The sequence below is a fragment of the Rhinoderma darwinii genome, chromosome 11 (genome assembly GCF_050947455.1).
Source record: "Rhinoderma darwinii isolate aRhiDar2 chromosome 11, aRhiDar2.hap1, whole genome shotgun sequence".
Taxonomy (NCBI): domain Eukaryota; kingdom Metazoa; phylum Chordata; class Amphibia; order Anura; family Rhinodermatidae; genus Rhinoderma; species Rhinoderma darwinii.
This window is the reverse complement of record NC_134697.1, coordinates 27287859-27315778: the sequence shown is the minus strand read 5'-3', so window position 1 is coordinate 27315778 and position 27920 is coordinate 27287859. Positions and strand designations below refer to the sequence as shown.

Genomic DNA, 27920 nt, shown 5'->3' with positions numbered 1-27920 from the left:
ACGCAGTGGACACACGCTGCGTGAAACTCACGGACAGTCTGCACGGCCCCATAGACTAACATAGGTCCGTGCGAGGCGCGAGAAAAGCACGGACGTATATCACGTTCGTCTAAATAAGCCCTAATATAAAGGAGGCCATGAAATCCACAAGGTGTTCCTTTGTTTCTGTGTCCTGTGTTTGAGTCAAGCAGGGCCAATTAATACTGAATATCTGCAAAAAAATCTTAGCCATTCACTTTCATTGAACACTGACACCTTTCCGTAGCACTACGGAAGGGTGTCAGTGCCGTGGAAATGTTCCGGGAATTATGGAACATGTCCGTTCTTTCGCATTTTGCGGGCCGTGCTCCCATACTTTGTATGGGAGCACGGCCCGAAAATGCGACTGTCAGTCAGCGGCCGGCCATGCCGGCAATCGCGGGCCGTGATTGCGGGCACGGTCGTGTGCATGGGGCCTTATAGTAAGAGATATAAAAATTTTGCGAACTGTACATTTTTACACATTTTTGATACATTTAATTTTTTGCACAAATAAACACAGAATGTATCAATCAAAATTTCCCACTAACAAAGTACAGCGCGGTATATAAATAACAAACTAAAATTATTTAAAAGCATTAAAAAGTTATTCCAACATAAAGTGACATGTCAGATCTGAAAAATAGGGCTGTGTACATAAATCCAAAACTGTCTGCGGCTGAAAGGACTAAGCATATCCTATTAGAAAAGTAAAGCATGGGAGGATGAGGAGTAATGTGACTCATTGTTTACACAGCAGAGAGATCAACTTTCACTGGAATAAATGTGTTTTTTCTATTTGACTGAGTATTGCTGATGTCTGTTCTTATCAGAACACATTTATTTACTATATTGTAATATTCTGAAACTGTCATAGATTTAGATTCTCTAAATGTGTACAAAACATATACAGACTATTATCACTGTACCAAATGTGAAGGTCATGAGAGCCGTTCCCAGTTTGTTTAAAGATATTTAGGCACCATTTGAAAAACTGTATGCAATTTTCTATTGCTTCCTTTTTAACAGTATTACATTTTTATAAATTTTATAAATAACTGGGCGGAAATTAGGCTGTAGTGCAGAATTTCCCCTCCGCAGCATGCTCATTATGTCGCGGAGAAGAAGCGGAATTTCACTGCAGATTTCAGCCTTTGCATTTCAAAAACTGAAATCTGTGGCAAGTCCGCTGTGATATCTGCAACGTCTGAATTACCTGTCAGATATGCAAATGTTGCTGCAGATTCGTTGCGTAATTGCCCCAAATCTGCGCCAACATTTGCAGCGGAAAAATTCCGCTACATTCCACTGCATTTCATACTTGATAAACTGGCCTTAAAGGATTTGGACACCTTTGAATACTTTTTTTTTTTTTTACTAAAACAATGTATTATCGCATTTAGTGCAACTTTGTAATTTGTTTTCATTTGAAAAAAAATTACTTTTTGATATACAGCTTCTATGTATCCTGGAAGCTGTATCTTGCGCTGAAACCCGAATCCGTAATGTCAGCGGGACTGACAGCTTGGTGACAGCGGGTCCTGCGTGTCTCTGACGGATCACATATAAGTTATAAACTTAGATGTGATTGATAACAGCTGGATCCTGCGTGACCCGCTGTCACCGAAGCTGTCAGTCCCGTTAACCTGACCGATATGGGTTTCAGTGCAAAATACAGCTTCTATGAATCCAGGATACATAGAAGTTGTTTATCAAAAAGTGACACATTTTCTTTTAATGAAAACAAATTACAAAGTTGCACTAAACACTCTGAGGGTATGTTTACACGGCCTATTTTCGGCTGTATTTCTGGTCGTAAACGCCCTAAAAATGGCCCAAAATTCGGAAGCAGAACGCCTCCAACCATCTGCCCATTGAATTCAATGGGAAAAACAGCGTTCTGTTCCGACAGGCAGGTTTTTTGCACAGCCGTTTTGACTATAAAAAATCTCCAAAAACGGACGTAAACAAACGCCGCGAAAAACGCAAGTGACATAAAAAAATGTCTGAAAATCAGGAGCTGTTTTCCCTTGAAAACAGCTCTGTATTTTCAGACGTTTTTGAGTTTGCGTGTGAACATACCCTGATACTACATTGTTTTAGTAAAAAACAAATAAAAGCCTTCAAAGGGTTGCATAGCTTTTAAATTGTGTATGATAAAAAAAATAATTGTCTTTTATGAAACTTTATTCGAGAAGTAAATTTGATGATATCCTCGTGCCACATGTTCTACCTCATTTAGAAGTCCATCATGCCAAGAATTGTTGCACTTTGATTCTGGACTGGATAACATCCCAAATTGCCCAATATGCTTCCGATCAGCGGTCAATATTTGTGTTGTTCCCACACAATAGTCTTAGGCTATGTTCACACGGAGTATTTTGGGGGAGGAATATCTGCCTCAAAATTCCGTTTGGAACTTTGAGGCAGATATTCCTCTCCCTGCACGCCGATTTTCGCGGCAATTATCGCGCCGTTTTTCGCCCGCGGCCATTGAGAGCCGCGGGCATAAAACAGCGAGAAATACGCTTTGTCCTGCCTCCCATTGAAGTCAATGGGAGGTCAGAGGCGGAAGCGCCCGAAGATAGGGCATGTCGCTTCTTTTTCCCGCGAGGCAGTTTTACTGCTCGCGGGAAAAAGACGCCGACGCCTCCCATTGAAATCAATGGGAGGCGTGCTCGGGCCGTTTTTGCCGAGTTTTGCGACGCGGTTTCCGCGTCAAAAAACTCGGCAAAATACCCCGTGTGAACATAGCCTTAAAGAGAACCTGTAAGGCCCTGTTTACACAGAGTTTTTTTACACGTTTTTTGACGCGGAAACCGCGACAGAGCACGCGTCAATAAACGTCCGAAAATGCCTCCCATTGATTTCAATAGAAGGCGGAGACGTTTTTTCCCGTGAGCGACATTCTGTGTAGAGATGCGCCTAATTTATTAAGAGTCCTGTGCCTCTATATTATTTCTGTTACTATATGAATGCAACAGAAAAAACAACAACTCCATAAGCCTCTATATGAAATCAGACGAGGGTCCAGTAAAGTCTCATAGACTTCTTTGGGTGACATATTACAGTTCTGTACAACTCCGAACTTAGACGGAGCTGTAATAAGGCCGTGCATGTCCCCATTGTGATCATTTGATCCAATTACTGTGAATGTTCCTTTGACTTTTTTAATGTTGCTAAAATACGGATGTTAAAAACTGAACAAATGGGACATGTGAACTATGCAAAAAACAAAACATGCGTTTTTGCATGTGTTTTCACATTTTTATGTACACGATAGGGTCTCGTATATATTTCTTCTAAAAAGTCTTCTTTAATAAGTGGACAAAATCTTAAACATTAAAATGATTCTATTGAACAAAAATATAACAAAATTCTTGAGAATTTCTAGCTCTAAACTACAAGTTTAGCCTCTTGAATATTCATCAAGGTTTTGACCTTAAAGACGCAAAGGCTTTTTGGTTCTCCACATTCCTGCAATCACAACTTTTGTATTTTTATGACTTTATACTTTTTATGCTTTTTCCTTTGTGACATATAAAGAGTTAAAAGGCAGCGATCAGAGTATAACGGTTTGCCATAATGATATGACGAATGTCTGCCATACTATTACATGTTGGTTCTCATGGGGTTAAATACCCAATGCTGGCCCCAGACCTTTTGTTTTAACTTTGTGAAATCTCTCCAAAGCTCTGAGTCTAAGTAGTTAACAAATATTTGCTGTACAATGTCCACGGTGTGCATACAATTGCAAGACCATCTGGGGGTGTACAGACAATATAAAATATTTAAACGGCCACACACAGAACACAATATACTGTTAGTCACTGCCCTGTCCACTTGCACGATGGTGCACTGGACCTTCTGTAGGGGGTTGATCATATTGCAGATCTTGGGGGCGTTAGAAGCAAAGCTGTAAGTATAATTACTCTGTTTTACTTGTGTATTATATTTGATAGAATTGTATACTTTATTATTGCACCATACTGCAGTGCAGACAAGACACTTCTTGCACTTTTTTCTTAAGTTTATTATAAAAGATTAAGAGTTGTTACATGGGGATTGATTTTGTGTTATGTGCAATGAGGACAAAAATGTACAATGCAAAATGCATTTTCAAAAACTTGTACAAGTTTTACATACTATAACACTTGTTTATCAATAGAGATAATTCTCAAGTGATATAAAAATGCAATTTTATGAAAATTTTCTAGAACTGTTTCTTACAATAGGAAAATTACCCAAAAATTGCAAGAAAACACAGATTTTTTTTGATTTTTTTTTCTTCATTGGGAATAGTAGTTAAAGCAGTACTAAAAGTGGAGGTCTTGGAAACAGTGAGCTTTTATTTATAACTACGTGCATAGACTTGGATTGGAAATTGGATTTTATTTTACTTACTTTTTTTCTTTAGCAGGAAATACACACCAATAAAAAATCATAAATTTTGTCAGGAAATTTAAACAGCACCAAAAAATGTTTCTAAAATTGCTAGCTTTATTAAAATGTAACATGCTTTTTTTTATGGTAGGTTTATTATGGCGTTTTTAGTGGCGTTTATCATTTGGTGTAGTTTTGTACATGATTTTTTTCTGGTGTTTTCGAAGTCCCATAGATAAGCCTATGGGAAAATATGCAAGAAAAATGCCGCCACAAACCACAAAATTGGCTCAAAAACCAAAACGCAGTTGTGTGTAGTGAATTTTATATTTTACTATAGAATTTAAAGAGACTCTGTCACCACATTATAAGTGCCCTATCTCCTACATAAGGAGATCGGCGCTGTAATGTAGGTGACAGTAATGCTTTTTATTTAGAAAAACGATCTATTTTTATCACTTTATGAGCGATTTTTAGCTTTATGCTAATTAGTTTCTTTATGCCCAAGTGGGCGTGTTTTTACTTTAGACCAAGTGGGCGTTGTACAGAGGAGTACCCCCTATTATTACCCTAACCCCTATTATTACCCTGGCACACACCACCACCAGCGGTACTGGGAAGAGAATGGTACGATCCAGTACCTGACCATCTGTTCCAATGGCGAAGCACTGGGGCGACCGCAGGCTGGTATTACTAGGCTGGGATAGGCCAAAAATAGTGGCCCTTCCCACCCTGGTAATGCTGGGCTACTGCTATATTGTATCTGGCTGGTTATTAAAATGGGGGGAGGGGGCCCACGTCACCTTTTTATTTATTTTTTTTTTTTAAATAAATAATTGTAAAAAATGACACACACCCCCATTTTTCATAACCAGCCAGATACAATATAGAAGCAGCCTAGCATTACCAGGGTGGGAAGGGCCACTGTTTTTGGCCTTTCTCAGCCTAGTAATACCAGCCTGCGACCACCCCATTGACCGACCATCGCTACAGGTGGTCAGGTACTGGATCGTACCCAGCTCTTCCCAGTACCCCTGGTGGTGGTGTGTACCGGGGTAATAATGGGGGTTAGTGTTAGCCTCTGCATCTGCTAACACTAAGCCCCACCTTACTAATGGACGTTGTAATCATCCAGCAGCTATTAATAATGCAGTAGTAATAAAGTTTAAAAAAATACAAGGACATAAAAAAAATATTTTATTGAAATAAAAAAAAACACAGAACGCTCATTAACTATTTTATTGAGAATAAAAACAGCCGTCATCGAAGTACTCTTTGAATCCGACGTAGTCCAACGACCGAATTTGTAAAAAAAAACACAAACACACCAAAAAAAATTAGTAACACATAAAAAAGCAAAGCAAGTCTTATAATTACCTTTCCTGGATCCAGTACTGGAGCCGCAATGTCAGCGAGCTGGGCCGGATATATAATCCTATCACGTGTGATACTGTCTGCTGAGCCACTGTATCTAATCCTATTCATAGTTATAGAGTCAGAGTGCTACAGATATGCTGTCTATATATATATATATATATATATATATATATACACACATAGATATACACACATATACATACACACACACACATTTTTTTGGGCGGTTGGACATATGTTAGTACAAGGATACTTACTGCTGGGGCCCTGTATCTAAGTCTATCATGTGTGATACTGACTGCTGGGGCACTGTATCTAAACCTATCATGTATGATACTGTTTGCTGGGGCCATGTATCTAAGCCTATCATGTATGATACTGTCTGATGAGACAAGGTGGGTATGTGGGACTACCTACAGGGGACTGCATGGCACTGTCTACAAGGGGGATGTATGGAGGGGGACTGTGTGTGGCATTGTGTGGGGTACTCCCTACAGGTGTCTTTGATTAGAGCCCCAAGACATAACTTTGCGTGGGGCCCTGATTTTTTAAGACCCTAGCAACGCCCCTGATGATGGGTGGAAGAAAGTATGGAGAAGGCTTTATTTGGACAGTGACACAATCTTCATGATTTGGGCTCTGCTGCCACCACATTGAATTTGAAATGAAACAACTGAGATGCAATTGTAGTGTAGACTTTCAGGTTTAATTCAAGGGGTTGAACAAAAATATTCTGTGAAACGTTTAGGAATTGTAACCATTTTTCAACACAGCCGCCTCATTTCAGGGACTCAAAAGTAATTGGACAAATTACCATTACCATAAATAAAATGTTTTTTTTTAATACTTTGTAGAGAATCCTTTGCAGGCAATGACGGCCTCAAGTCTGGAACCCATGGACATCACCAAACGCTGGGTTTCCTCCTTTGTGATGCTTTGCCCGGCCTTTACTGCAGCGTCTTCAGTTGTTGCTTGTTTGTGGGTGTTTCTGCCTTAAAGAGGCTCTGTCACCAGATTTTGCAACCCCTATCTGCTATTGCAGCAGATCGGCGCTGCAATGTAGATTACAGTAACGTTTTTATTTTTAAAAAACAAGCATTTTTAGCCAAGTTATGACCATTTTCGTATTTATGCAAATGAGGCTTGCAAAAGTACAACTGGGCGTGTTGAAAAGTAAAAGTACAACTGGGCGTGTATTACGTGCGTACATCGGGGCATGTTTACTACTTTTACTAGCTGGGCGTTGTGTATAGAAGTGTCATCCACTTCTCTTCAGAACGCCCAGCTTCTGGCAGTGAAGACACAGCCGTGTTCTCCAGAGATCACGCTGTGACGTCACTCACAGGGCCTGCATCGTGTCGGCACCAGAGGCTACAGATGATTCTGCAGCAGCATCGGCGTTTGCAGGTAAGTCGATGTAGCTACTTACCTGCAAATGCTGATGCTGCTGCAGAATCATCTGTAGTCTCTGGTGCCGACACGATGCAGGCCCTGTGAGTGACGTCACAGATCTGCACTGCCAGAAGCTGGGCGTTCTGAAGAGAAGTGGATGATACTTCTCATCAGAACGCCCAGCTAGCAAAAGTAGTAAACACGCCCCGATGTACGCACATAATACACGCCCAGTTGTACTTTTACTTTTCAACACGCCCAGTTGTACTTTTGCAAGCCTCATTTGCATAAATACGAAAATGGTCATAACTTGGCCAAAAATGCTCGTTTTTAAAAAATAAAAACGTTACTGTAATCTACATTGCAGCGCCTATCTGCTGCAATAGCAGATAGGGGCTGCAAAATCTGGTGACAGAGCCTCTTTAAGTTTTGACTTAAGCAAGTGAAATGCATGCTCGATCGGGTTGAGATCTGGTGATTGACTCGGCCATTGCAGAATATTCCACTTCTTTGCCTTAAAAAAAAACTCTGGGTTGCTTTCGCACACTGGCGTAGCTATAGGGGTCGCAGCGGTCGCAATTGGCACGGCCCCCCGCACCACATCAATAAAAAGTTACTATAGTAACTCGGGCCGCGGGCCCCTGTTACTATAGTAACATACTTTACTTACCTTCCTGGTTCCGGATGGCAGCGGAGGTCCTGACGTCAGGCGCTGTGCGCAGCGCATGACGTCACAGCGCTATTTGCCGCGCACAGCATCGAGACGACAGAACTCCCGCCGCGGCCGAAGAGGAAGGTAAGGTTAGCCCTGACTGGCGGGGACCGACTCCCGGGACCCGCCAATCAGCTGTTTTGAAGGGGCCACAGCACTCGTACGAGAGCTGCTCCCCTTCATTCCTGTCACTTCATTCCGGTCACACTGTGAATCCGTGTCGGCGATTCACAGTGTGAGCGAGTAGTGAAATGAAGGGGAAGCAGCTCTCGTACGAGTGCTGCGGCCCCTTCAAAACAGCTGATTTGCGGGTCCCGGGCGACACATCAACTATTGATGGCCTATCCTGTGGATAGGCCATCAATGTTTAGGGACTGAACAACCCCTAAGCCTACGATGTAGCAGGCTTAGGGGGCCCATGAGACAGGATCACAGATTGTGTGATCCTGTCTGCTGGGCCCTGTATCTAAGCCAATCACATGGTAGGCTTAGATACATGGCCCATGTGTGATCCTGTCTGCTGGGCCCTGTATATAAGCCTACCACACTGTAGGCTTAGATACATGGCCCATGCGTGATCCTGTCTGCTGGGCCCTGTATCTAAGCCAATCACATGGTAGGCTTAGATACATGGCCCATGTGTGATCCTGTCTGCTGGGCCCTGTATCTAAGCCTACCACACTGTAGGTTTAGATACAGGGCCCCAGCACACAGTAATCTTATACTGTATAAGATTACTGTCTACTGGACCCTGTATCTAAGCCTACGTTGTGGTAGGCTTAGATACAGGGTCCCACAGACAGTATCACACATGGGCCCTGTATCCAAGCCTAACACATGTGTTACTAATCATTTTTTGTGTGTTTTCTTACAGGTTCGGTCGTTGGACTACGTCGGATTCCAGGACTACTTCGATGACAGCTTTTTTTTTATTAATAAAATGGTTAATGAGGGCTGTGTGGGTTTTTTTTTATTTCAATAAAATATTTTGTCTATGTCTTTGTGGTTTTTTTTTAACTATATTACTACCGCCTTAGTAATGGCCGCCGGCTGATTGACGACGTCCATTGCTAAGGCGGGGCTTAGTGTTAGCCGGTGCAGCGGCTAACACTAACCCCCTTTATTACCCCGGTACCCACCGCCACCAGGGGTGCTGAAAAGAGCCGGGTACGATCCAGTACCTGACCATCTGTAGTGATGGTCGGCCACTGGGGTGGCCGCAGGCTGGTAGTATCAGGAGGGGAAAGGCCAAAAACAGTGGCCCTTCCTACCCTGGTGTTGCTAGGCTGCTGCTGCTTTATTGTATCTGGCTGGTTATGAAAAATGGGGGGGACCCCACGTCATTTAAAAAAAAAATTGGAATCGATGTGGGGTCCCCCCCAATTTTCATAACAAGCCAGATGCAACACAGCAGCAGCAGGCAGCATTACCAGGGTGGGTTGGGCCACTGTTTTTGGCCTTCCCCAGCCTAATACTACCAGCCTGCGGCCACCCCGGTGCCTGCCCGTCACTACAGATGGTCGGGTACTGGTTCGAACCCGGCTCTTCCCAGAACCCCTGGTGGCGGTGGGTATCGGGGTAATAATGGGGGTTAGTGTAGGCTCTGCACCTGCTAACATTAAGCCCCGCCTTAGTAATGGAGGTTGTCAATCAGCCAGCGGCCATTACTAAGGCGGTGATAATAAAGTTTAAAAAGATACAAGCACATAGAAAAAATATTTTATTGAAATAAAAAAACACAACCCTCATTAACCATTTTATTGAGAATAAAAAAAAACGCCGCCATTGAAGTCCTCGTATCCGAAGTCCAACAACCGAACCTGTAAAAAAACATAAACACACAAAAATAATCAGTAACACATAAAGTAGCAAAATTATTATTCTTACCTGTCCTGGGTCCAGCGCTGGAGCCGCAATGTCAGCGAGCTGGGCCCTGTATCTAATCCTATCATGTGTGATACTGTCTGCTGAGCTGTGTATCTAATCCAAATAGACAGATACAATGTGCTTTAGCACAGATATCCCAATTTCCCAGCTACTACTAGAATTATGGCATTAAGTAAAACATAACTTTTAATATTCAACTTTAGAATTAAAGTGCCATGAAATAACAGTGGACGTACAACATTGAATTGAGATAAAAATATGCTGAGTCGGTTAGCGTGGCATTGGAGATATAAGAGGTGTTAGCATCTCATGGACGTTGTGTGGCTGATATGTACGGCAGCTGCAGACTGCCTAAAGAGCCTCTGTCCCACGTAGGGTAAAGTACAATAGCTAACAGCGACTAGGTTAGATTAAAAAGCACTAGCCCCCCCGACATGTTTCACTGCTGAGCAGCGTCTTCAGGGGATAATTCGGGGCTATATCTCCAATGCCACCCTAACCGACTCAGCATATTTTTATCTCAATTCAATGTTCGGCACAGAACATCGTAAGACCCATTGTTGCCAACGCTTTTGAGCCGCATTTTCGGACGTAATTCAATGCTAAACGCCCGAATTACGTCCATAAATAGGGTGTGTGAACCCAGCCATAGTGACGCCCCCGGCTGCTAGTGCTGCATTGTTGGGTCACTTAGGAGACCCAGCGATGCAGCTGAAAGCTGCGGACCGTCGGCCATGAGAAGTTTGCGGGAGGGGGGGGGGCTAGTAAGAATTCTTGCATCAGGGCCCATCAGCCTTTAGCTACGCCCCTGCTTTCGCAGTATGTTTTGGGTCATTTTCCATCTGTACTGTGAAGCGACGTCCAATCAACCTTGCTGCATTTGGTTGAATCTGAGTAAAAAGTAAATCCCTGAACACTTCAGAATTCATCCTGCTGCTTCTGTCTTCAGTCACATCATCAATAAACACTAGAGCATGCATGCCCATACCATCACACTGCCTCCACCATGTTTTACAGAGGATGAGGTGTGCTTTGGATCATAAGCTGTTCCAAGCCTCCTCCATACTTTCTTCCTCCCATCATTCTGGTACAGGTTGATCTTAGTTTCATGCTGTTCCGGAACTGGGCGGCTTCTTTACATGTTGTTTGGCAAAGTCTAATCTGGCCTTTCTATTTTTGAGGCTGATTAATGTTTTGCACCTTGTGGTGAACCCTCTTTATTTGATCTCATGAAGTCTTCTCTTTATGGTAGACTTAGATACTGATACACCTACTTCCAGGAGAGTGTTCTTCCCTTGGGTAGATGTTGTGAAGGGGTTTTTCTTCACCATGGAAAGGATTCTGCGATCATCCACCACTGTTGTCTTCCGTGGATGTCCAGGCCTTTTGGAGTTCACAAGATCACCAGTGCAAGGCCACTCCTAACATTTGTACTATCTCTCTGATGGATTTCTTCATATTTTTCAGCCTAACGATGGTCTGTTTCACTTGCAGTGAGAGCTCCTTTGACCTCATGTTGTGGGTTCACAGCAACAGCTTCCAAATGAAAATGCCACACCTGGAATCAACTCCAGACCTTTTACCTGCTTAATTCATGGATTAACGAGTGAATAGCCCATGCAGCCCATTAAAGAGGCTCTGTCACCAGATTATAAGTGCCCTATCTCCTACATAATGTGATCGGCGCTGGAATGTAGATAACAGCAGTGGTTTTTATTTTGAAAAACGATAATTTTTGAGCAAGTTATGAGCAATTTTAGATTTAGTTTCTTAATGCCCAACTGGGCGTGTTTTTACTTTTGACCAAGTGGGTGTTGTAAAGAAGTGTATGACGCTGACCAATCAGTGACTAATCAGCATCATACACTTCTCATTGTTCCAGCCCAGCTTCTTTCACTGCATAACAACAATGTGCTGTGGATCATGCTGGGCTGGAACAATGAGAAGTGTATGTCACTGATTTGTCACTGATTGGTCAGCATCATACACTTAGTATCACTGCCTATATGAACGATTAAAATTCGATTTTTATTGTAGAAAATCTTACTAAAATTGGGCTAAGTAGCCAAAGGTACTAAGAAGGCGTAAGCACGGTACACCAGACAGATGGAGGAGCGATAGAACAACTGTTGTTAGCACCATTTGCTGCCAAGCAACACTTCCCCCTGTCTGTATTATGATATAACACCTGGTCAATCCGTGCCACTAACACGTGTCCCTACGCGTTTCCTCACCGCTGATATTCACGGTGATTCATCAGGGGTCACACTGATGCGATAACAACACATCTATATTTGATTATGTGATATGGCCGGGAGACACCTATTGCGTGTCTCAGATCATTCACCCGGCTCGTGTACGACACTAGTCAGCTGGTCGAACACGAGCCTAGTGAGATGCCGGACATAAGTAGTACTAACCCCTCCCTCCCTGGAGTGACGCGGCGGCCGGGCAGCCAATCCCCGCGAGGCTGGGCGGCCTGAGCAAATACGGCGATCGAGTGCACAATGTCAACTGCACTCCAGGATTGCGGAGTCTCCCATTGCAGGATGACACACACAGCGATCGAATGTGCCACAGTGTGGGCTTAGGATCGCTGTGCTCTTCTCTGGTTACTCTTCCTAGCTGCAATATCCCAGGCCAGTGGGTTATGGCCGCCTGGTAATCCCTGGTTACTAGGGACGCTCTTGTTCCTCCCCCCTGCAGTGACAGCGAGCGCCCGGGGGCCGGCCCTGCTCAGGCCGCCCAGCCTCGCGGGGATTGGCTGCCCGGCCGCCGCGTCACTCCAGGGAGGGAGGGGTTAGTACTACTTATGTCCGGCATCTCACTAGGCTCGTGTTCGACCAGCTGACTAGTGTCGTACACGAGCCGGGTGAATGATCTGAGACACGCAATAGGTGTCTCCCGGCCATATCACATAATCAAATATAGATGTGTTGTTATCGCATCAGTGTGACCCCTGATGAATCACCGTGAATATCAGCGGTGAGGAAACGCGTAGGGACACGTGTTAGTGGCACGGATTGACCAGGTGTTATATCATAATACAGACAGGGGGAAGTGTTGCTTGGCAGCAAATGGTGCTAACAACAGTTGTTCTATCGCTCCTCCATCTGTCTGGTGTACCGTGCTTACGCCTTCTTAGTACCTTTGGCTACTTAGCCCAATTTTAGTAAGATTTTCTACAATAAAAATCGAATTTTAATCGTTCATATAGGCAGTGATACTATTAATTAATCAAGTGAACGGATATTGTCATATATCAATGCAACAATTGTTGCTTAGTGTCAAGCATCATACACTTCTTTACAACACCCACTTGGTCAAAAGTAAAAACACGCCCAGTTGGGCATTAAGAAACTAAATCTAAAATTGCTCATAACTTGCTAAAAAATGATCTTTTTTCAAAATAAAAACCACTGCTGTTATCTACATTACAGCGCCGATCAGATTATGTAGGAGATAGGGCACTTATAATCTGGTGACAGAGCCTCTTTAAATAGCTTTTGAGAGAACTGTCCAATTACCTTTGGTCCCTTGAAAAAGATGCAGCTACATATTAAAGAGCTGTCATTTCTAAACCCTTCCTCAAATTAGGATGTGAATACCCTCAAATTAAAGCTGAGGGTCTGCACTTTAAGCCCATATTGATTATATAACTGTATATTCAATATGTTTTGGTAAACAGCTAAAATGCCAAAACTTGTGTCACTGTCCAAATAATTCTGGACCTAACTGTATATGAATGAAAGTTCAACAACTTTCTAATTTACTTTAGAGGCTGCAAACGTGTTGTCAAAGGGAATGTGTTGCCAGAAAAACATGTTTTTTTTTTTTAATTAAACATTTAGTGTGTAGGTGATTAAACATTGTTCAAATTTTTTTTATTTTTTTCACGAGTCAGGAAATATTATAAATTAGATTCTAATTTATAATATTTCCCATTGCTGGTCACTAGATGGAGCTATTCCCAAAATTGCAGCATTGCAAAATTGGGTAAAAAGCCCTCGCTCGAGTGAGCTCTCAGACTCCCCCCCCCTCCTTTATCCTGGCTAGTGCCGGGATAAACGAGGGGTTTGAACGGTCTAACCTCCTACACTGTGTGTCGCCATTTTTTGAGCTAACACACAGTGTAGTAGGTTTACATACAGTAGTAAACGTACACAAACACGAACATACATAGAAATCTCTTACCTGCTCCTGCCGCCGCGGCTCCCTCCGGCCCGTCCGCTCCGTCTGCTGCCGCTGGTCCAAGTGCACAAGTCCGGAAGCCGCGACCGGAAGTAGTAATCTTACTGTCCGGCCGCGACTTCCGGTCCACAGGAAAATGGCGCCGGACGGCGCGCATTTCAAATTGGACTGTGTGGGAGCGGCGCATGCGCAGTTCCCACACAGACGGCGTACACAGAAGTGGATGGGACGGGACCCGTTCGCAGTCCCTATGGGACTGGAGCTGCCGTATTCCATGTCTGTATGTGTCGTTAATCGACACATACAGAAATGGAACAAAAAATGGCAGCCCCCATAGGGAAGAAAAAGTGTAAAAATAAGAAAAAGTAAAACACAAACACACAAATAAATATAAACGTTTTTAATAAAGCACTAACATCTTTAACATATTAAAAAAAAAATTGTGATGACATTGTTCCTTTAATACCTGGCTCTATCTCAGCTGAAAAGAATATACATTTTTTCCAGTCTAGTCTGGGTGAGGGGGCCTAATCTGGTGTAAAAACATTTGTTCTGTTTTAGGAAAAAGGGTGGAAAAGGGTGCACTCACACGTGGCGTACTTGCATTGTATTTCCGCAGCGTAAGCATATATTACAAAAACTACAATTTGTGCTGATGGGAAAAATATTCTGCAATGCAGACAGATTTCTCTAGTTTTTGCTTTGCAGATTATTTTGTAACATAGGCATACATAGTAGCTTCTGCAGCATTTTTTTTATGCTGCAAATGCAAGTACGCCACGTGTGAGCTCACTCATATACAGCGGGGGCTTTCTGTTGTCTAGCTCTACTATATGTTAAAGGGTAACTAAACTTTTAAAAAACTTTTGACATCAATAGAATGTCTATGAGCCAGTATACGCTTGCTCATCTTTCTGAGAAATGGCGATTAGAAAGTAAGCGGTGCAGCCCTCACCCAGGTACTTCTGCAACTTAGTTTTAGTGAACAATGGGGGTCTCAATCAAAACTTCTGACATGTCACCATGACATGTCAAAAGTATTTTAAAAGTTTAGTTGCCCTTTTATGCAATCTTAAACTTGACTCTTATTGTGTTAAATATATTGTGGCAAGAAACTTTAACTTGACTTTTTCAATGTCTTTTCAATGATTTTTGTTGTGTGATACCGTGTTGCAGCAAGTAATCATAGTCAAGTTAAACTTTGCTACATCTGTATGTGGGTTCTATTTTGTATAGAAGATCTGATATATGACGCTTCTAGCCATCCTTTGGTTGCTGCTAATGTCCTGCTTTCCCTGCGCTTATAATAATAGCCTATCTTCCATGTCATCCTTGCTAGGCACTATGCCGTCATTTTCCCATCAGAGTTACGCGCCCGTCATCACGAAAACATCTGTTTACAATTGGAGGGAGCTCAAGGAGAAAGCAACGTAAAAATATCTCTGAGTCTGGATAACAAGGACAGCACGCTCATAGAAAAGAAGTTTCAGCAAGTCTCCATATTCACCTGCCTCAGCTTCCAGGTAAAAGTGATAGGTCACTATGGGTGACAAGGACACTACTTCTCTGATGACATTTTTATATAATATCCATAATTCCCATACAGCATATAAAAGGTGATTGCTCAAAGGGATTGCATTCAAAAAGCCCAATTATTTTTTACCACTGATGTAGCTTTATGTGGGCTTGTTGTTTGTGGCACAATTTGTATGTTTTCATTGCCATAATTTTCGGGTACATAGAACCTGTTAATTGACTTTGATAATTGTACTTTATGGAAAAACCCCTTCATTAAAACATGGAGCTATTTTTTTAAAATTGAAATAGAGGTATTTTTGTGGCTTACTTTTTCCCTGTATTTATTTTACTTCTTTAGGTTCCAAATTGTGAAGAAGAAGTGGCGGTCGGCACACTAACTTTGTCAATTGAAAATTCAGGGGATTTCCTAACCAATAATAGTAAAGTTCTTGTTAAGAAGCAAATATCCAAAATTGTAGTCCAGACAGACAAAGCTGTATACAAACCGGGACAAACTGGTAAGAAAAATTAAAGGGGGTTCTCCATGAGTTGTTAAGTTCACAGATTCCTTAAAGGGTAACCAAACTTTTAAAAATGAGCCCTGAGGCCCCCACCAATCTCTAAAACAAAGCTGCGAAAATCTGAGTCCGTATGATTCTTGCTCAGGTCTCAGAGGAAAGACGATCAGAAACGATGCGGCACAGCATAGTTTAAAGAGGCTCTGTCACCAGATTCTCAAATCCCTATCTCCTATTGCATGTGATCGGCGCTGTAGATAACAGTAACGTTTTTGTTTTTTTTTAAAAACGTTCATTTTTGGCCAAGTTATGAGCTATTTTATATATATGCAAATGAGCTTTGAAATGGACAACTGGGCGTTTTTTTTTTCGTTATGTCCAACTGGGCGTGTATTGTGTTTTTAACTGGGCGTGTTTACGTGTATGACGCTGACCAATCAGTGACCAGTCAGCGTCATACACTCCTCTCCATTCATTTACACAGCAGCGATCTGCAGCCACATACACAGAGATTAACGTTAATCAAGTGTCCTGATAATGAATACACATGATCATCCAGCCTGGACGTCATGTGTATTCAGAATCCTGACACTTCTGACTCTTTTCTTTGAGATTTCCAGCAAGGGAAACGAAATCTCGTTTACCTCCGTAATCTCGCGAGATCAGTATCTGAGACAGTAGGTTTGCACCAGCTGTGCTCGACGTCCCTAAACGGAATGAGGCGGACAGAACTGGTGCAGGGTGTTTGAAACGCCCACCATGGCTACGAGTGGTTAGTCCATGCAGACTGACAAATGGTAGCGATCATGGGGGTGGCACCATTGCCACTGGCTAACATGTACTTGGCAGGGATGGGTGCTGTCCTAGACAGCACACAGTGATTGGATAAAACTGCAAAAAGCCACGAATGGCCGGTCTAAATTGACCAGCCAATCGCAGCGATCGCCGATGCGGGGGCATGTCACTCCATGGGCCACGAGTAAAGATGGCCTGCTGTCAGTGACACAGTGACCACTTAACGCTCCAGCGTACCTATACGTTGGATTTCGTTAAGTACTTAACGACAACGTACTAGTACGTTGGATGTCGTTAAGGGGTTAAGGCAGATCCTCAGTAATTGATATAACATTTTATATGAAAATGTCCCTCTGGATAAGGCATTGAAACACTATGGCCCACATTTATCAAAAAAGGGAATTGATCAAAAAAGGGAACATGTAGCCATACAGTAGATTTGATGTAAAATGACTCCATTCAAAATTGGAGTCATTTTAGCCAATTTCTGAATTGACTAGGCTACTATATTGACATTTGTTGTGAAAGAACTATGGCTGCATGTTCCCTTTTTTGATGAATCTGTCCCAACATACAGATGTAGCAAACTTCAACTTGACACTTAAAGAGGCTCTGTCACCAGATTTTGCAACCCCTATCTCCTATTGCAGCAGATCGGCGCTGCAATGTAGATAAGAGTAACGTTTTTTGTTTTTTTTTTAAAACGAGCATTTTTGGCCAAGTTATGACCATTTTTATATTTATGCAAATGAGGCTTTCTAAAGTACAACTGGGCATGTTTAAAGTAAAAGTCCAAGTCGGCGTGTATTGTGTGTACATCTGGGCGTTTTTACTTCTTTTATTAGCTGGGCGTTGTGAATAGAAGTGTATGATGCTGACGAATCAGCATCATCCACTTCTCTTCACAACGCCCAGCTTCTGGCAGTGTACAGACACACAGCGTGTTCTCGAGAGATCACGCTGTGACGTCACTCACTTCCTGCCCCAGGTCCTGCATCGCATCGGACGAGCGAGGACACATCGGCACCAGAGGCTACATTTGATTCTGCAGCAGCATCGGCGTTTGCAGGTAAGTCGATGTAGCTACTCACCTGCAAACGCTGATGCTGCTGCAGAATCAACTGTAGCCTTTGGTGCCGATGTGTCCTCGCTCGTCCGACACGATGCAGGACCTGGGGCAGGAAGTGAGTGACGTCACAGCGTGATCTCTCGAGAACACGCTGTGTGTCTGTGCACTGCCAGAAGCTGGGTGTTAACGAAGAGAAGTGGATGATGCTGATTCGTCAGCATCATTTACTTCTATTCACAACGCCCAGCTAGTAAAAGAAGTAAAAACGCCCCGATGTACACACACAATACACGCCCAGTTGTACTTTAACTTTAAACACGCCCAGTTGTACTTTAGAAAGCCTCATTTACATAAATATAAAAATGGTCATAACTTGGCCAAAAATGCTTGTTTCTTTAAAAAAAAACAAAACGTTACTCTTATCTACATTGCAGCGCCAATATGCTGCAATAGGAGATAGGGGTTGCAAAATCTGGTGACAGAGCCTCTTTAATGTGTTAGGCCACTTTCAAACAAGCATTGTAAAACTTGTCTGTGTTTCTCCGGTAGAAAACAGAAGATTTTTCATAGAACCAGTATTGTGTTCCAGTGCGATCTGTTCGTCAGTCTTCTTTATCCGTATAGCCATCAGTTATCAGTTTTTCATGTCTGGAGGCAGGGCTTAATAGGAGACTGTCATAATCACGATATACTGGCACACATAAGTATGGCAGTATATTGTGCAAGCGATCCCATGATTGCTGGTTCAAGTCCTCTAGAGAACTAATAAAAAAAGTTAAATACTGTTCAATTAAATTTTCTAAAATATATATATATATATATATATATATATATATCTATACACTACCGTTCCGTTCAAAAGTTTGGGGTTACCCGGACAATTTTGTGTTTTCCATGAAAACTCACACTTATATTTATCAAATGAGTTGCAAAATGACTAGAAAATATAGTCAAGACATTGACAAGGTTAGAAATAATGATTTTTATTTGAAATAATAATTTTCTCCTTCAAACTTTGCTTTCGTCAAAGAATGCTCCATTTGCAGCAATTACAGCATTGCAGACCTTTGGCATTCTAGCTGTTAATTGGCTGAGGTAATCAGGAGAAATTTCACCCCATGCTTCCAGAAGCCCCTCCCACAAGTTGGATTGGCTTGATGGGCACTTCTTGTGTACCATACGCTCAAGCTGCTCCCACAACAGCTCTATAGGGTTGAGATCTGGTGACTGCACTGACCACTCCATTACAGATAGAATACCAGCTGCCTGCTTCTTCCCTAAATAGTTCTTGCATAAATTGGAGGTGTGCTTTGGGTCATTGTCCTGTTGTAGGATGAAATTGGCTCCAATCAAGCGCTGTCCACAGGGTATGGCATGGCGTTGCAAAATGGAGTGATAGCCTTCCTTATTCAAAATCCCTTTTACCTTGTACAAATCTCCCACTTTACCAGCACCAAAGCAACCCCAGACCATCACATTACCTCCACCATGCTTGACAGATGGCGTCAGGCACTCTTCTAGCATCTTTTGAGCTGTTCTGCGTCTCACAAATGTTCTTCTGTGTGATCCAAACACCTCAAACTTCGATTTGTCTGTCCATAACACTTTTTTCCAATCTTCCTCTGTCCAATGTCTGTGTGCTTTTGCCCATATTAATCGTTTCCTTTTATTAGCCAGTCTCAGATATGGCTTTTTCTTTGACACTCTGCCCTGAAGGCCAGCATCCCGGAGTCGCCTCTTCACTGTAGACGTTGACACTGGCGTTTTGCGGGTACTATTTAATGAAGCTGCCAGTTGAGGACCTGTGAGGCGTCTATTTCTCAAACTAGAGACTCTAATGTACTTGTCTTGTTGCTCAGTTGTGCAGCGGGGCCTCCCACTTCTCTTTCTACTCTAGTTAGAGCCTGTTTGTGCTGTCCTCTGAAGGAAGTAGTACACACCGTTGTAGGAAATCTTCAGTTTCTTGGCAATTTCTCGCATGGAATAGCCTTCATTTCTAAGAACAAGAATAGACTGTCGAGTTTTACATGAAAGCTCTCTTTTTCTAGCCATTTTGAGAGTTTAATCGAACCCACAAATGTAATGCTCCAGATTCTCAACTAGCTCAAAGGAAGGTCAGTTTTATAGCTCCTCTAAACAGCAAAACTGTTTACAGCGATGCTAACATAATTGCACAAGGGGTTTCAAGTGTTTTCTAATCATCCATTAGCCTTCTATCACAGTTAGCAAACACAATGTACCATTAGAACATTGGAGTGATGGTTGCTGGAAATGGGCCTCTATACACCTATGTAGATATTGCATTAAAAACCAGACATTTGCAGCTAGAATAGTCATTTAGCACATTAACAATGTATAGAGTGCATTTCTAATTAATTTAATGTTATCTTCTTTGAAAAAAACTGTGCTTTTCTTTCAAAAATAAGGAAATTTCTAAGTGACCCTAAACTTTTGTACGGTAGTGTGTGTGTGTGTGTATATATATATATATATATATATATATATATATATATATATATATATATATAAATAAGAAAAATATATATATATATTAATGGTTAAAAATAAAACTTCTTCCATTTTGCCTCAAACGCAATGCAAGCAAAATAAAAATTAACTTAACTGGTATTGGCAAAGATCCCATAGAGACGGATCGAAACGTTGCCTGCATGGGGGGAATAAACACACAACTTTTTTTCACCAATTTCCTTGGAGTGCTGCCTCTTCATTTTTTGGGGATTACATTAACAAGGGTTCCTAGCCTCAACCTAGGAGGCCTGCACCCACTGCTGTCGCTGTGCTGCTTTATTCCTTTTCTCATTATATATATACATTATATATATATATATATATATATATATATATATATATATATATATATATATATATATATATATATATATATATATATATATATATATATATATATATATATATGTATATATATATATATATATGTATATATATATATAGCAAAATCCAATACACAGGTCAGCACTCCAGGTTTAAAGGAACAGTGTCACCCAAAAATTTTTTTTAATATGTTAAAGATGTTAGTGCTTTATTAAAAATGTTTGGATTAATTTGTGTGTTTGTGTGTTACTTTTTTTTATTTTTACACTTTTTCTTCCCTATGGGGGCTGCCATTTTTTTTCCATTTCTGTATGTGTCGATTAACGACACATACAGACATGGAATACGGCAGCTCCAGTCCCATAGGGACTGCGAACGGGGCCCGTTCCATCCACTTTCGTGTGCGCCGCTGTGTGGGAACGGCGCATGCGCCGCTCCCACACAGTTCAATTTTAAATGCACGCCGTCCGGCGCCATTTTCCTGTGGACCGGAAGTCGCGGCCGGACAGTAAGATTACTACTTCCGGTCGCAGCTTCCGGACTTGTGCACATGGAACAGCGGCAGCAGACGGAGCGGATGGACCGGAGGGAGCGGCGGTGACTGGAGCAGGTAAGTTATTTCTATGTATGTTCGTGTTTCAGTGTGTTTACTACTGTATGTTAACCTTCTACACTGTGTGTTAGCTCAAAAAATGGCGACACACAGTGTAGGAGGTTAGACCGTTCAAACCCCTCGTTTATCCCGGCACTAGCCAGGATAAAGGAGGGGGGGATTCTGAGAGCTCACTAGAGCGAGGGATTTTTACCCAATTTTGCAGCATAAAGCAATGTGGTTGCTTTACCACATGCAATGCTGCAATTTTGGGAATGGCTCCATCTAGTGACCAGTGCTGGGAAATATTATAAATTGAATCCAATTTATAATATTTCCTGACTCGTGAAAAAAAATAAAAAATTAGAACAATGTTTAATCACCTATACACTAACTGTTTAATGAAAAAAAAAAAAACAAAACATGTTTTGCTGGCAACACATTCCCTTTAAGTGAAAAAAGGATTTTTTTATTCCCCACATGCAACGTTTCAGCCCTGCTCAATGGGGCCTTTCTCAAGCAACGATGCTGCTTTTGCTTTGCTTTTATATATATATATATATATATATATATATATATATATATATATATATATATATATATATATATATATATATAAAAATATTAATGGTTAAAAATAAAACTTTTTCCATTTTGCCCCAAACGCAATGTAAACAAAATAAGGATTAACTTAACTGGCATTGCCGCGCATGCAGAAGTCGAAACTATTACAATATATCATTATTTACCATGCACGGTAGACGCCGTAAAAAAAATATATTAAAACGCCAGAATCTCTGGTTTTTGGTCACCTAAAGTCACCTAAAGTCTCATAAACCTCAAAATGGTACCAATAGAAACAACAGCTCGTCCTGCAAATAAAAAGCATTCATACTGCTCAATCAATGGAAAAATAAAAAAGTTAAGGCTCTCAGAATATGGCAACCCAAATTTTCTATTTAACAATGCGTTTTTTCCTTGTAAAAGTAGTAAAACATAAAAGAAAAAACTTTATAAATTATCGTCTTAATCATATTGTCCTGCATAATAAAGTTAACATATCATTTTTACTGCACGGTGAACGGCGTAAAAATGAAACCCAAAAAACAATGGAGACATTGCTGTTTTTTTCCCCATTCCACTCCACAATTTTTTTTTCAGTTCCCAGTAAATTATATGGTACAATAAATGGTGCTGTGAAAAACTAAAACTTGTACCACAAAAAAAACAAGCCCTCATTCAGCTATATTGACATTAAAAAAAAAAGTTATGGCCTTTGGAAGGTGGGGAGGAAAAAGTGAAAATGAATGGAAGGGGTTAAGCAGGGTGTTTTTTATGTTGTGATGGCCATGCATGCTTATTTTTATTTTATTTCTGAGCACATTTATAATGTTTAAAAGGCTTTTGTAGAGACTTTTTTTTTTTTTGTCACAGTGAAATTCAGAATTCTGTCCATTAATGAAGATTTGAAACCAGAAAATATTTTGGTAAGTTGGAAATAAAACTAATAGCAGGAACAAAGAAAAAAAATCATATGTCATGCAAGGCCTTATGCATAATAGCCCGTAGAGGTATATGGGCTGGGCCCATACTGTATCTACATATTCCTCCAGTTTTATGTGGAATACACAATTCCCTAGAACCATAATTTACATTTGTGGCCAACCTAAACCAAATCAAAGAAGTAAATTTAGCAGCATTTTATATTTTAGGAAAATATTGGTTGTAAAATACTCAAAAAAAATAATTTGCTTTTCCCCTTAGATCCCAGTGGTTGAAGTACAGGTAAGAAAATATATGAAGAAATAATAATACTAATACTAATAATAATAATAGATGCATTCATAGTGTGGTTAAAAAAAACAGAAACAGAAAGATTCTTTACATTTTTTTTAAAATTTGAATTTTTGTGAATTTTGATTCAAATGTATATTTTAGGGTATATTTAATTGATAATGTACAATTTGAGGTTGTTCCTTTTAGGACCCAGACCAAAACAGGATTGGTCAATGGTTAAATGTGAACCTCAATCAGGGAATTGCTGAGCTCTCCTTAGCTCTTTCCTCTGAGCCCACACTGGGGGAATATTCCATTAAACTAAAAGACACATCCCATACCTTCAGTGTGGAGGAATATGGTGAGGAAACGTCTTCATATGCAATATCCAACATGTGTTTCCTTAATCATTTCTGACTTGTATCTATTATGTCTTTTCAGTGCTTCCAAAATTTGAGGTCAATATGCAGTTCCCTAAGTTTGTTGTGTTTAACAGTGATCCGTTTACAGTAGAAATATGTGGCAAGTAAGTCCGAAAAATGTAAAACATTTAAACTGCAATTTAGGCTTTGTTTATAATTGAATTAGAGTTTCTGGCCGATCCATAATGGACTATTTGAATGGATCAAAATTGAAACAAAAGGGTCATACTGGATCCCTTCTGCTTTAGGCCCTATTCACATCACGTCAGGGGCTTCCGTCGGAGGTATACGTTGGGAAGACCCCCGAAGTATACCTCAGACAAAAGGCCCAAACATATACACTGTATGGCATACAGTGGGATACGTTGCCTGGGGACTGGCCCTGGCAAAACTACTGAAGTTACTGGGCATTTATGGACAGTGACTTCAGGATTTCCCTATCGATGGATTCGGCAAGCAGAGCACCAACTGATGCTCTGCTCAGGGATTTGAGCCGTTCAGGGATTTGAGCACTCCTCACGGCACTGTCCATATATGGACAGCGACTTCAGGAGTTTTCAGGCAGCCAGAGTCCCGAGACAGAGCCATCTAATAGCGCTCTGCCCAGGGACTCCAATGCTGTGGAAGCTCCTGACTTCACTATCCCTATATGGACAGTGATGTCGGGAGCTCCCGAGGTATACGTTTAACGTATACCTGTTGCAGATGCCATACAGTGGCATCCATCACCCATAGGCTCCCATGTTAAAAAACGTATACTGTGTGGTTTATGTTTTTTCTGCGGTATTCCTCGGGATGGAATAGCATAGTCTATTGCGCTACTCCATCCTTTAATAAAAAGTTAACCGATGTATACCAGCCCGACGGAGGCCAAAAAGACTCTGTTTTGGTCTTCGTCGGGATAATGGAGCCATATGGACACATTTATCTTGTACGTCTGGAGCTTTCCCGACGTATAAGATAAACGTAGTGCCTTAATGTGATCTGAATGGGGCCTTAATGGGATTCCCAAAACGTCAGATTTTTATTGAGTAGTAAAGCATAGCAGACTACCCCATTTCAAATTAACTTTTTTCTGTTGGTCAATACGATTACGGCGATACCAAATTTATATTTTTTTTAGTTTTGTTATCTACTATGAATTGGGCTTTTTTTTAATAAAGTGAGCCTGTGCTTTTGCCATTTCTATCTAATTTTCCATGTAGCTTTTATGCACCTTTTGCATATTTACAATTTTCTAAATTTTCTTAACATTTCTCCTTATTATTTTCTTCTAAACTTTTAGGTACACATATGGGAAGCCAGTCCAAGGGAATTTTACAGCTACTATATGCCGTAAATTTTTTACCTATTATTTTAGGTGGAACGCAAATGAACCCACCATTTGTGCTAATTTCAGTGGAAAGGTGAGGTCCTATTTTCCATACATTATAATTGTGATAAAGTATCAAATAACTAAAGAATTTCTTCACATAACTGATTTTGCCTATCAAATCTTTCATCAAGACTGTCCCAACTGGACAATCATAGAAGTCATAGAAATTGCAGTTCACACTCTGGAGGACTCACTGTGGCCTTGTACCATATGGTTGTACATTCAATTAATGGTCCCATGTAATACCATATTTCCCACCCTCCGGTACTGGTGGGCCAGTCTGACCCTGACTATATCTTAAATTCCTATAATATTATTTCACAGATACAAATATCTTATTACAAAACACAAAAGAAAACACAGTCCAAATCTATCATGTATTTAAAAAATAACAAAATTGTGTTAAATCACATATAAAACTGACAATATATACTATTAAAGCATAGACTAGAAAAGAAAACTAAAGAAAACACATTGTTACACAAAATACGTGGCTACAAATCAACATGTCCATACCATATCCATGTAAATACAAAAGTATGATGGATACATCATGGAAGGGACACTGGGGAAGTTATCAAGCATATTGGTGTACTGTACTACTGAGAACACTATACCTAAGGCTACAAAATATAAGTGAGGAAAGTAATGTAAATACTTGTGATTTAGGACAAAAAAATGCCTTTAAAAAGTCTCACATAATGGTAAAGAAGGTAGTCAAATATAAATGTACCTTACCCATGGTTTTAACCCCTTCCCGACATTTGTCATAAGTATACGTCATGGAAAGCCAGTGCTTCCCGCAAATTTTCGTATACTTATGACAAATGGATAGCACCGGCTCAGAAGCGGAGTCGGTGCCATGATCCCCGGATGTCAGCTGTATCTTACAGCTGACACTCTGCTATAATGACGGGGACCGAAGTTAGCTTTTTATCCCCACCATTAACCCCTTAAATGCAGCGGTCAAAAGTGCTCGCTGCATTTAAGGTGTTTGCAGCTCATCGCAATGGCGACCGGAGGCTTAGTTATTGGTCTCCCGATCTGCCTAATACAGAAAAGGCTTCCGTAGCCGTCGGCAATCTTCTGCCGGCTCAGGAGTCATCAGCGGTGGATGTCAGTTGTATGTTACAGCTGACATCCATCTGTAAAGGCAGGAACCGGAGCTAGCTCTGATTCCTGCCATTAACCCCGTAGATGCAAAGATCGAATGCGATCGCTGCATCTTAGTGGTTGGCAGCATATCGGCAGCTCCTCTCTGCAAATGAGGGCTGCCAACTGGTGCTATGGCAACAGGAGGCCTAACAATGGCCTCCTGCGCTGCCATTACGGAAGCCGAATTGGCCCCACCCGGAGACGAAGCCTAATATGCTTGCTGTCAGTGAATGACTGACAGATCTAATACATTGCACTACATAGGTATATTGTAAAAAATATAATAAAAGTTTCAAGTAATAAAATAAAACACCATTGCCCTTTTTCCCATATCAAGTTCTTTATTATTGAAAAAAATAAAATAAACCATACGTATTTGGTACCACCGCGACGGTAACGGCCTGAACTATAAAACTATTATGTTAATTATTCCACGCAGTGAACAGCGTAAAAAGAAACGTAAAAAACAATGCCAGAATTTCTGTTTTCTGGTCACTTTGTCCAACAAAAATTGAAACAAAAATGGATCAAAAAGTCACATGTATCAAAAAATGGTACCTATAAAAACTACAGCTCGTATCGCAAATAACAAGCCCTCATACAGCTCCGTTAACGACAAAATGTAAAAGTTATGGTTCTCACAACATGGCGACAAAAAAATTATTTTTACAAAAGTAATTTTATTGTGCAAAAAGTTGTAAAACATAAAAAAGTTCTATAAATTAGATATCACCGGAATCGTACTGACCCGCAGAATAAAGTTAACATGTAATTTAAAACGTATGGTGAATGCTGTATGAAAAAAAAACTAAAAAACTATGCCAGAATTTCTGTGTTTTGGTCACCTTGCCTCCCAAAAAATAGGATAAAAAGTGATCAAAAAGTCGCATGTACCCCAAAATGGCACCAATTTAACTACAGCTCGTCCCGCAAAAAAACAGCCCTCATGCCACTACGTCTATGAAAAAAATAAAATTAGTTAAGGCTCCAATAATTCAGGAAATAAAAAATATGCAGTTGTGCAGGTCCGAGGGGAACATTTCTTCTGTTTCAATAGGCGATTTATCAAGGTCATAAAATTAGGGAACCAGGAAGGGGAGGGCCCAAACATATCTGCTGGAAGCGAGGGCGCCCGTATTATACCAGGACAACACTTCCCAGCAAAATTCCCCAAACTGCAAAGGTGCGGAGTGTGGACCAAAAGGGGGATAAGGAAGGACATTTATTAGTGCGACACTGGCCTGTGCAGAAAGGATTGTGTCACAGTGTAACACACATCTATGGATTATTTTATTGTTTACCCCATTACTATACCACCTGACTATGCCCCTGATGTACTCTGCCCACCCAGCTCACATGTACCCCCACATTATAAACCGAAATACCAGTAAAACTCCAAACAAAACTACTACTAAGCAAAATCCACGCTCCAAAAGCCAAATGCTTCTCCCTCCCTTCTAAGCCCTACAGCGTGCCCAAACAGCTATTTACTTCCACATATATGGCATTGCCATACCCGGGAGAACGTTTTTAACAATTTTTGGGGTGTGTGTCTCCAGTGGCACAAGCTGGGCATGACAAATTTTTTCTTTGCACCATCCATAGTGCAATCATTTATGGAAAAGACCTGTGGGGTGAAAATGCTCACTACACCCCTTAATAAATGCCTTGAGGGATGTAGTTTCCAAAAATGGGTTCACTTTTCAGGGGTTTCTTTTATTATTCCACATCAGAGCCCTTCAATTGTGAACCAATACTTTGTAAAACACCAAATTAGGTCTCAACTTCACATGGTAGTCTTTTACTCCTGAGACTGGTCGAATGTCCAGGCAAAAAGATTAGGGCCACATTTACGGTGATTCTATAACCGGGAAATACCATATAATA

General features: G+C 41.0%; 1 protein-coding gene across 1 annotated transcript in view; it reads left to right on the top strand.

The window, feature by feature from the left end:
- Window positions 1-3829: 3829 nt before the first annotated feature.
- The window catches only part of LOC142664177 (alpha-2-macroglobulin-like), a 77410-nt gene continuing 53319 nt past the window's right edge, over window positions 3830-27920 (top strand). The window contains exons 1-8 of the mRNA XM_075843201.1: window positions 3830-3936; window positions 15300-15483; window positions 15837-15996; window positions 22740-22792; window positions 23070-23090; window positions 23289-23442; window positions 23523-23607; window positions 24789-24909. Of these exons, the coding sequence (XP_075699316.1) occupies window positions 3869-3936; window positions 15300-15483; window positions 15837-15996; window positions 22740-22792; window positions 23070-23090; window positions 23289-23442; window positions 23523-23607; window positions 24789-24909 (846 nt within the window). The 5' untranslated portion in view covers window positions 3830-3868. The remainder of the gene's footprint in view (window positions 3937-15299; window positions 15484-15836; window positions 15997-22739; window positions 22793-23069; window positions 23091-23288; window positions 23443-23522; window positions 23608-24788; window positions 24910-27920) is intronic.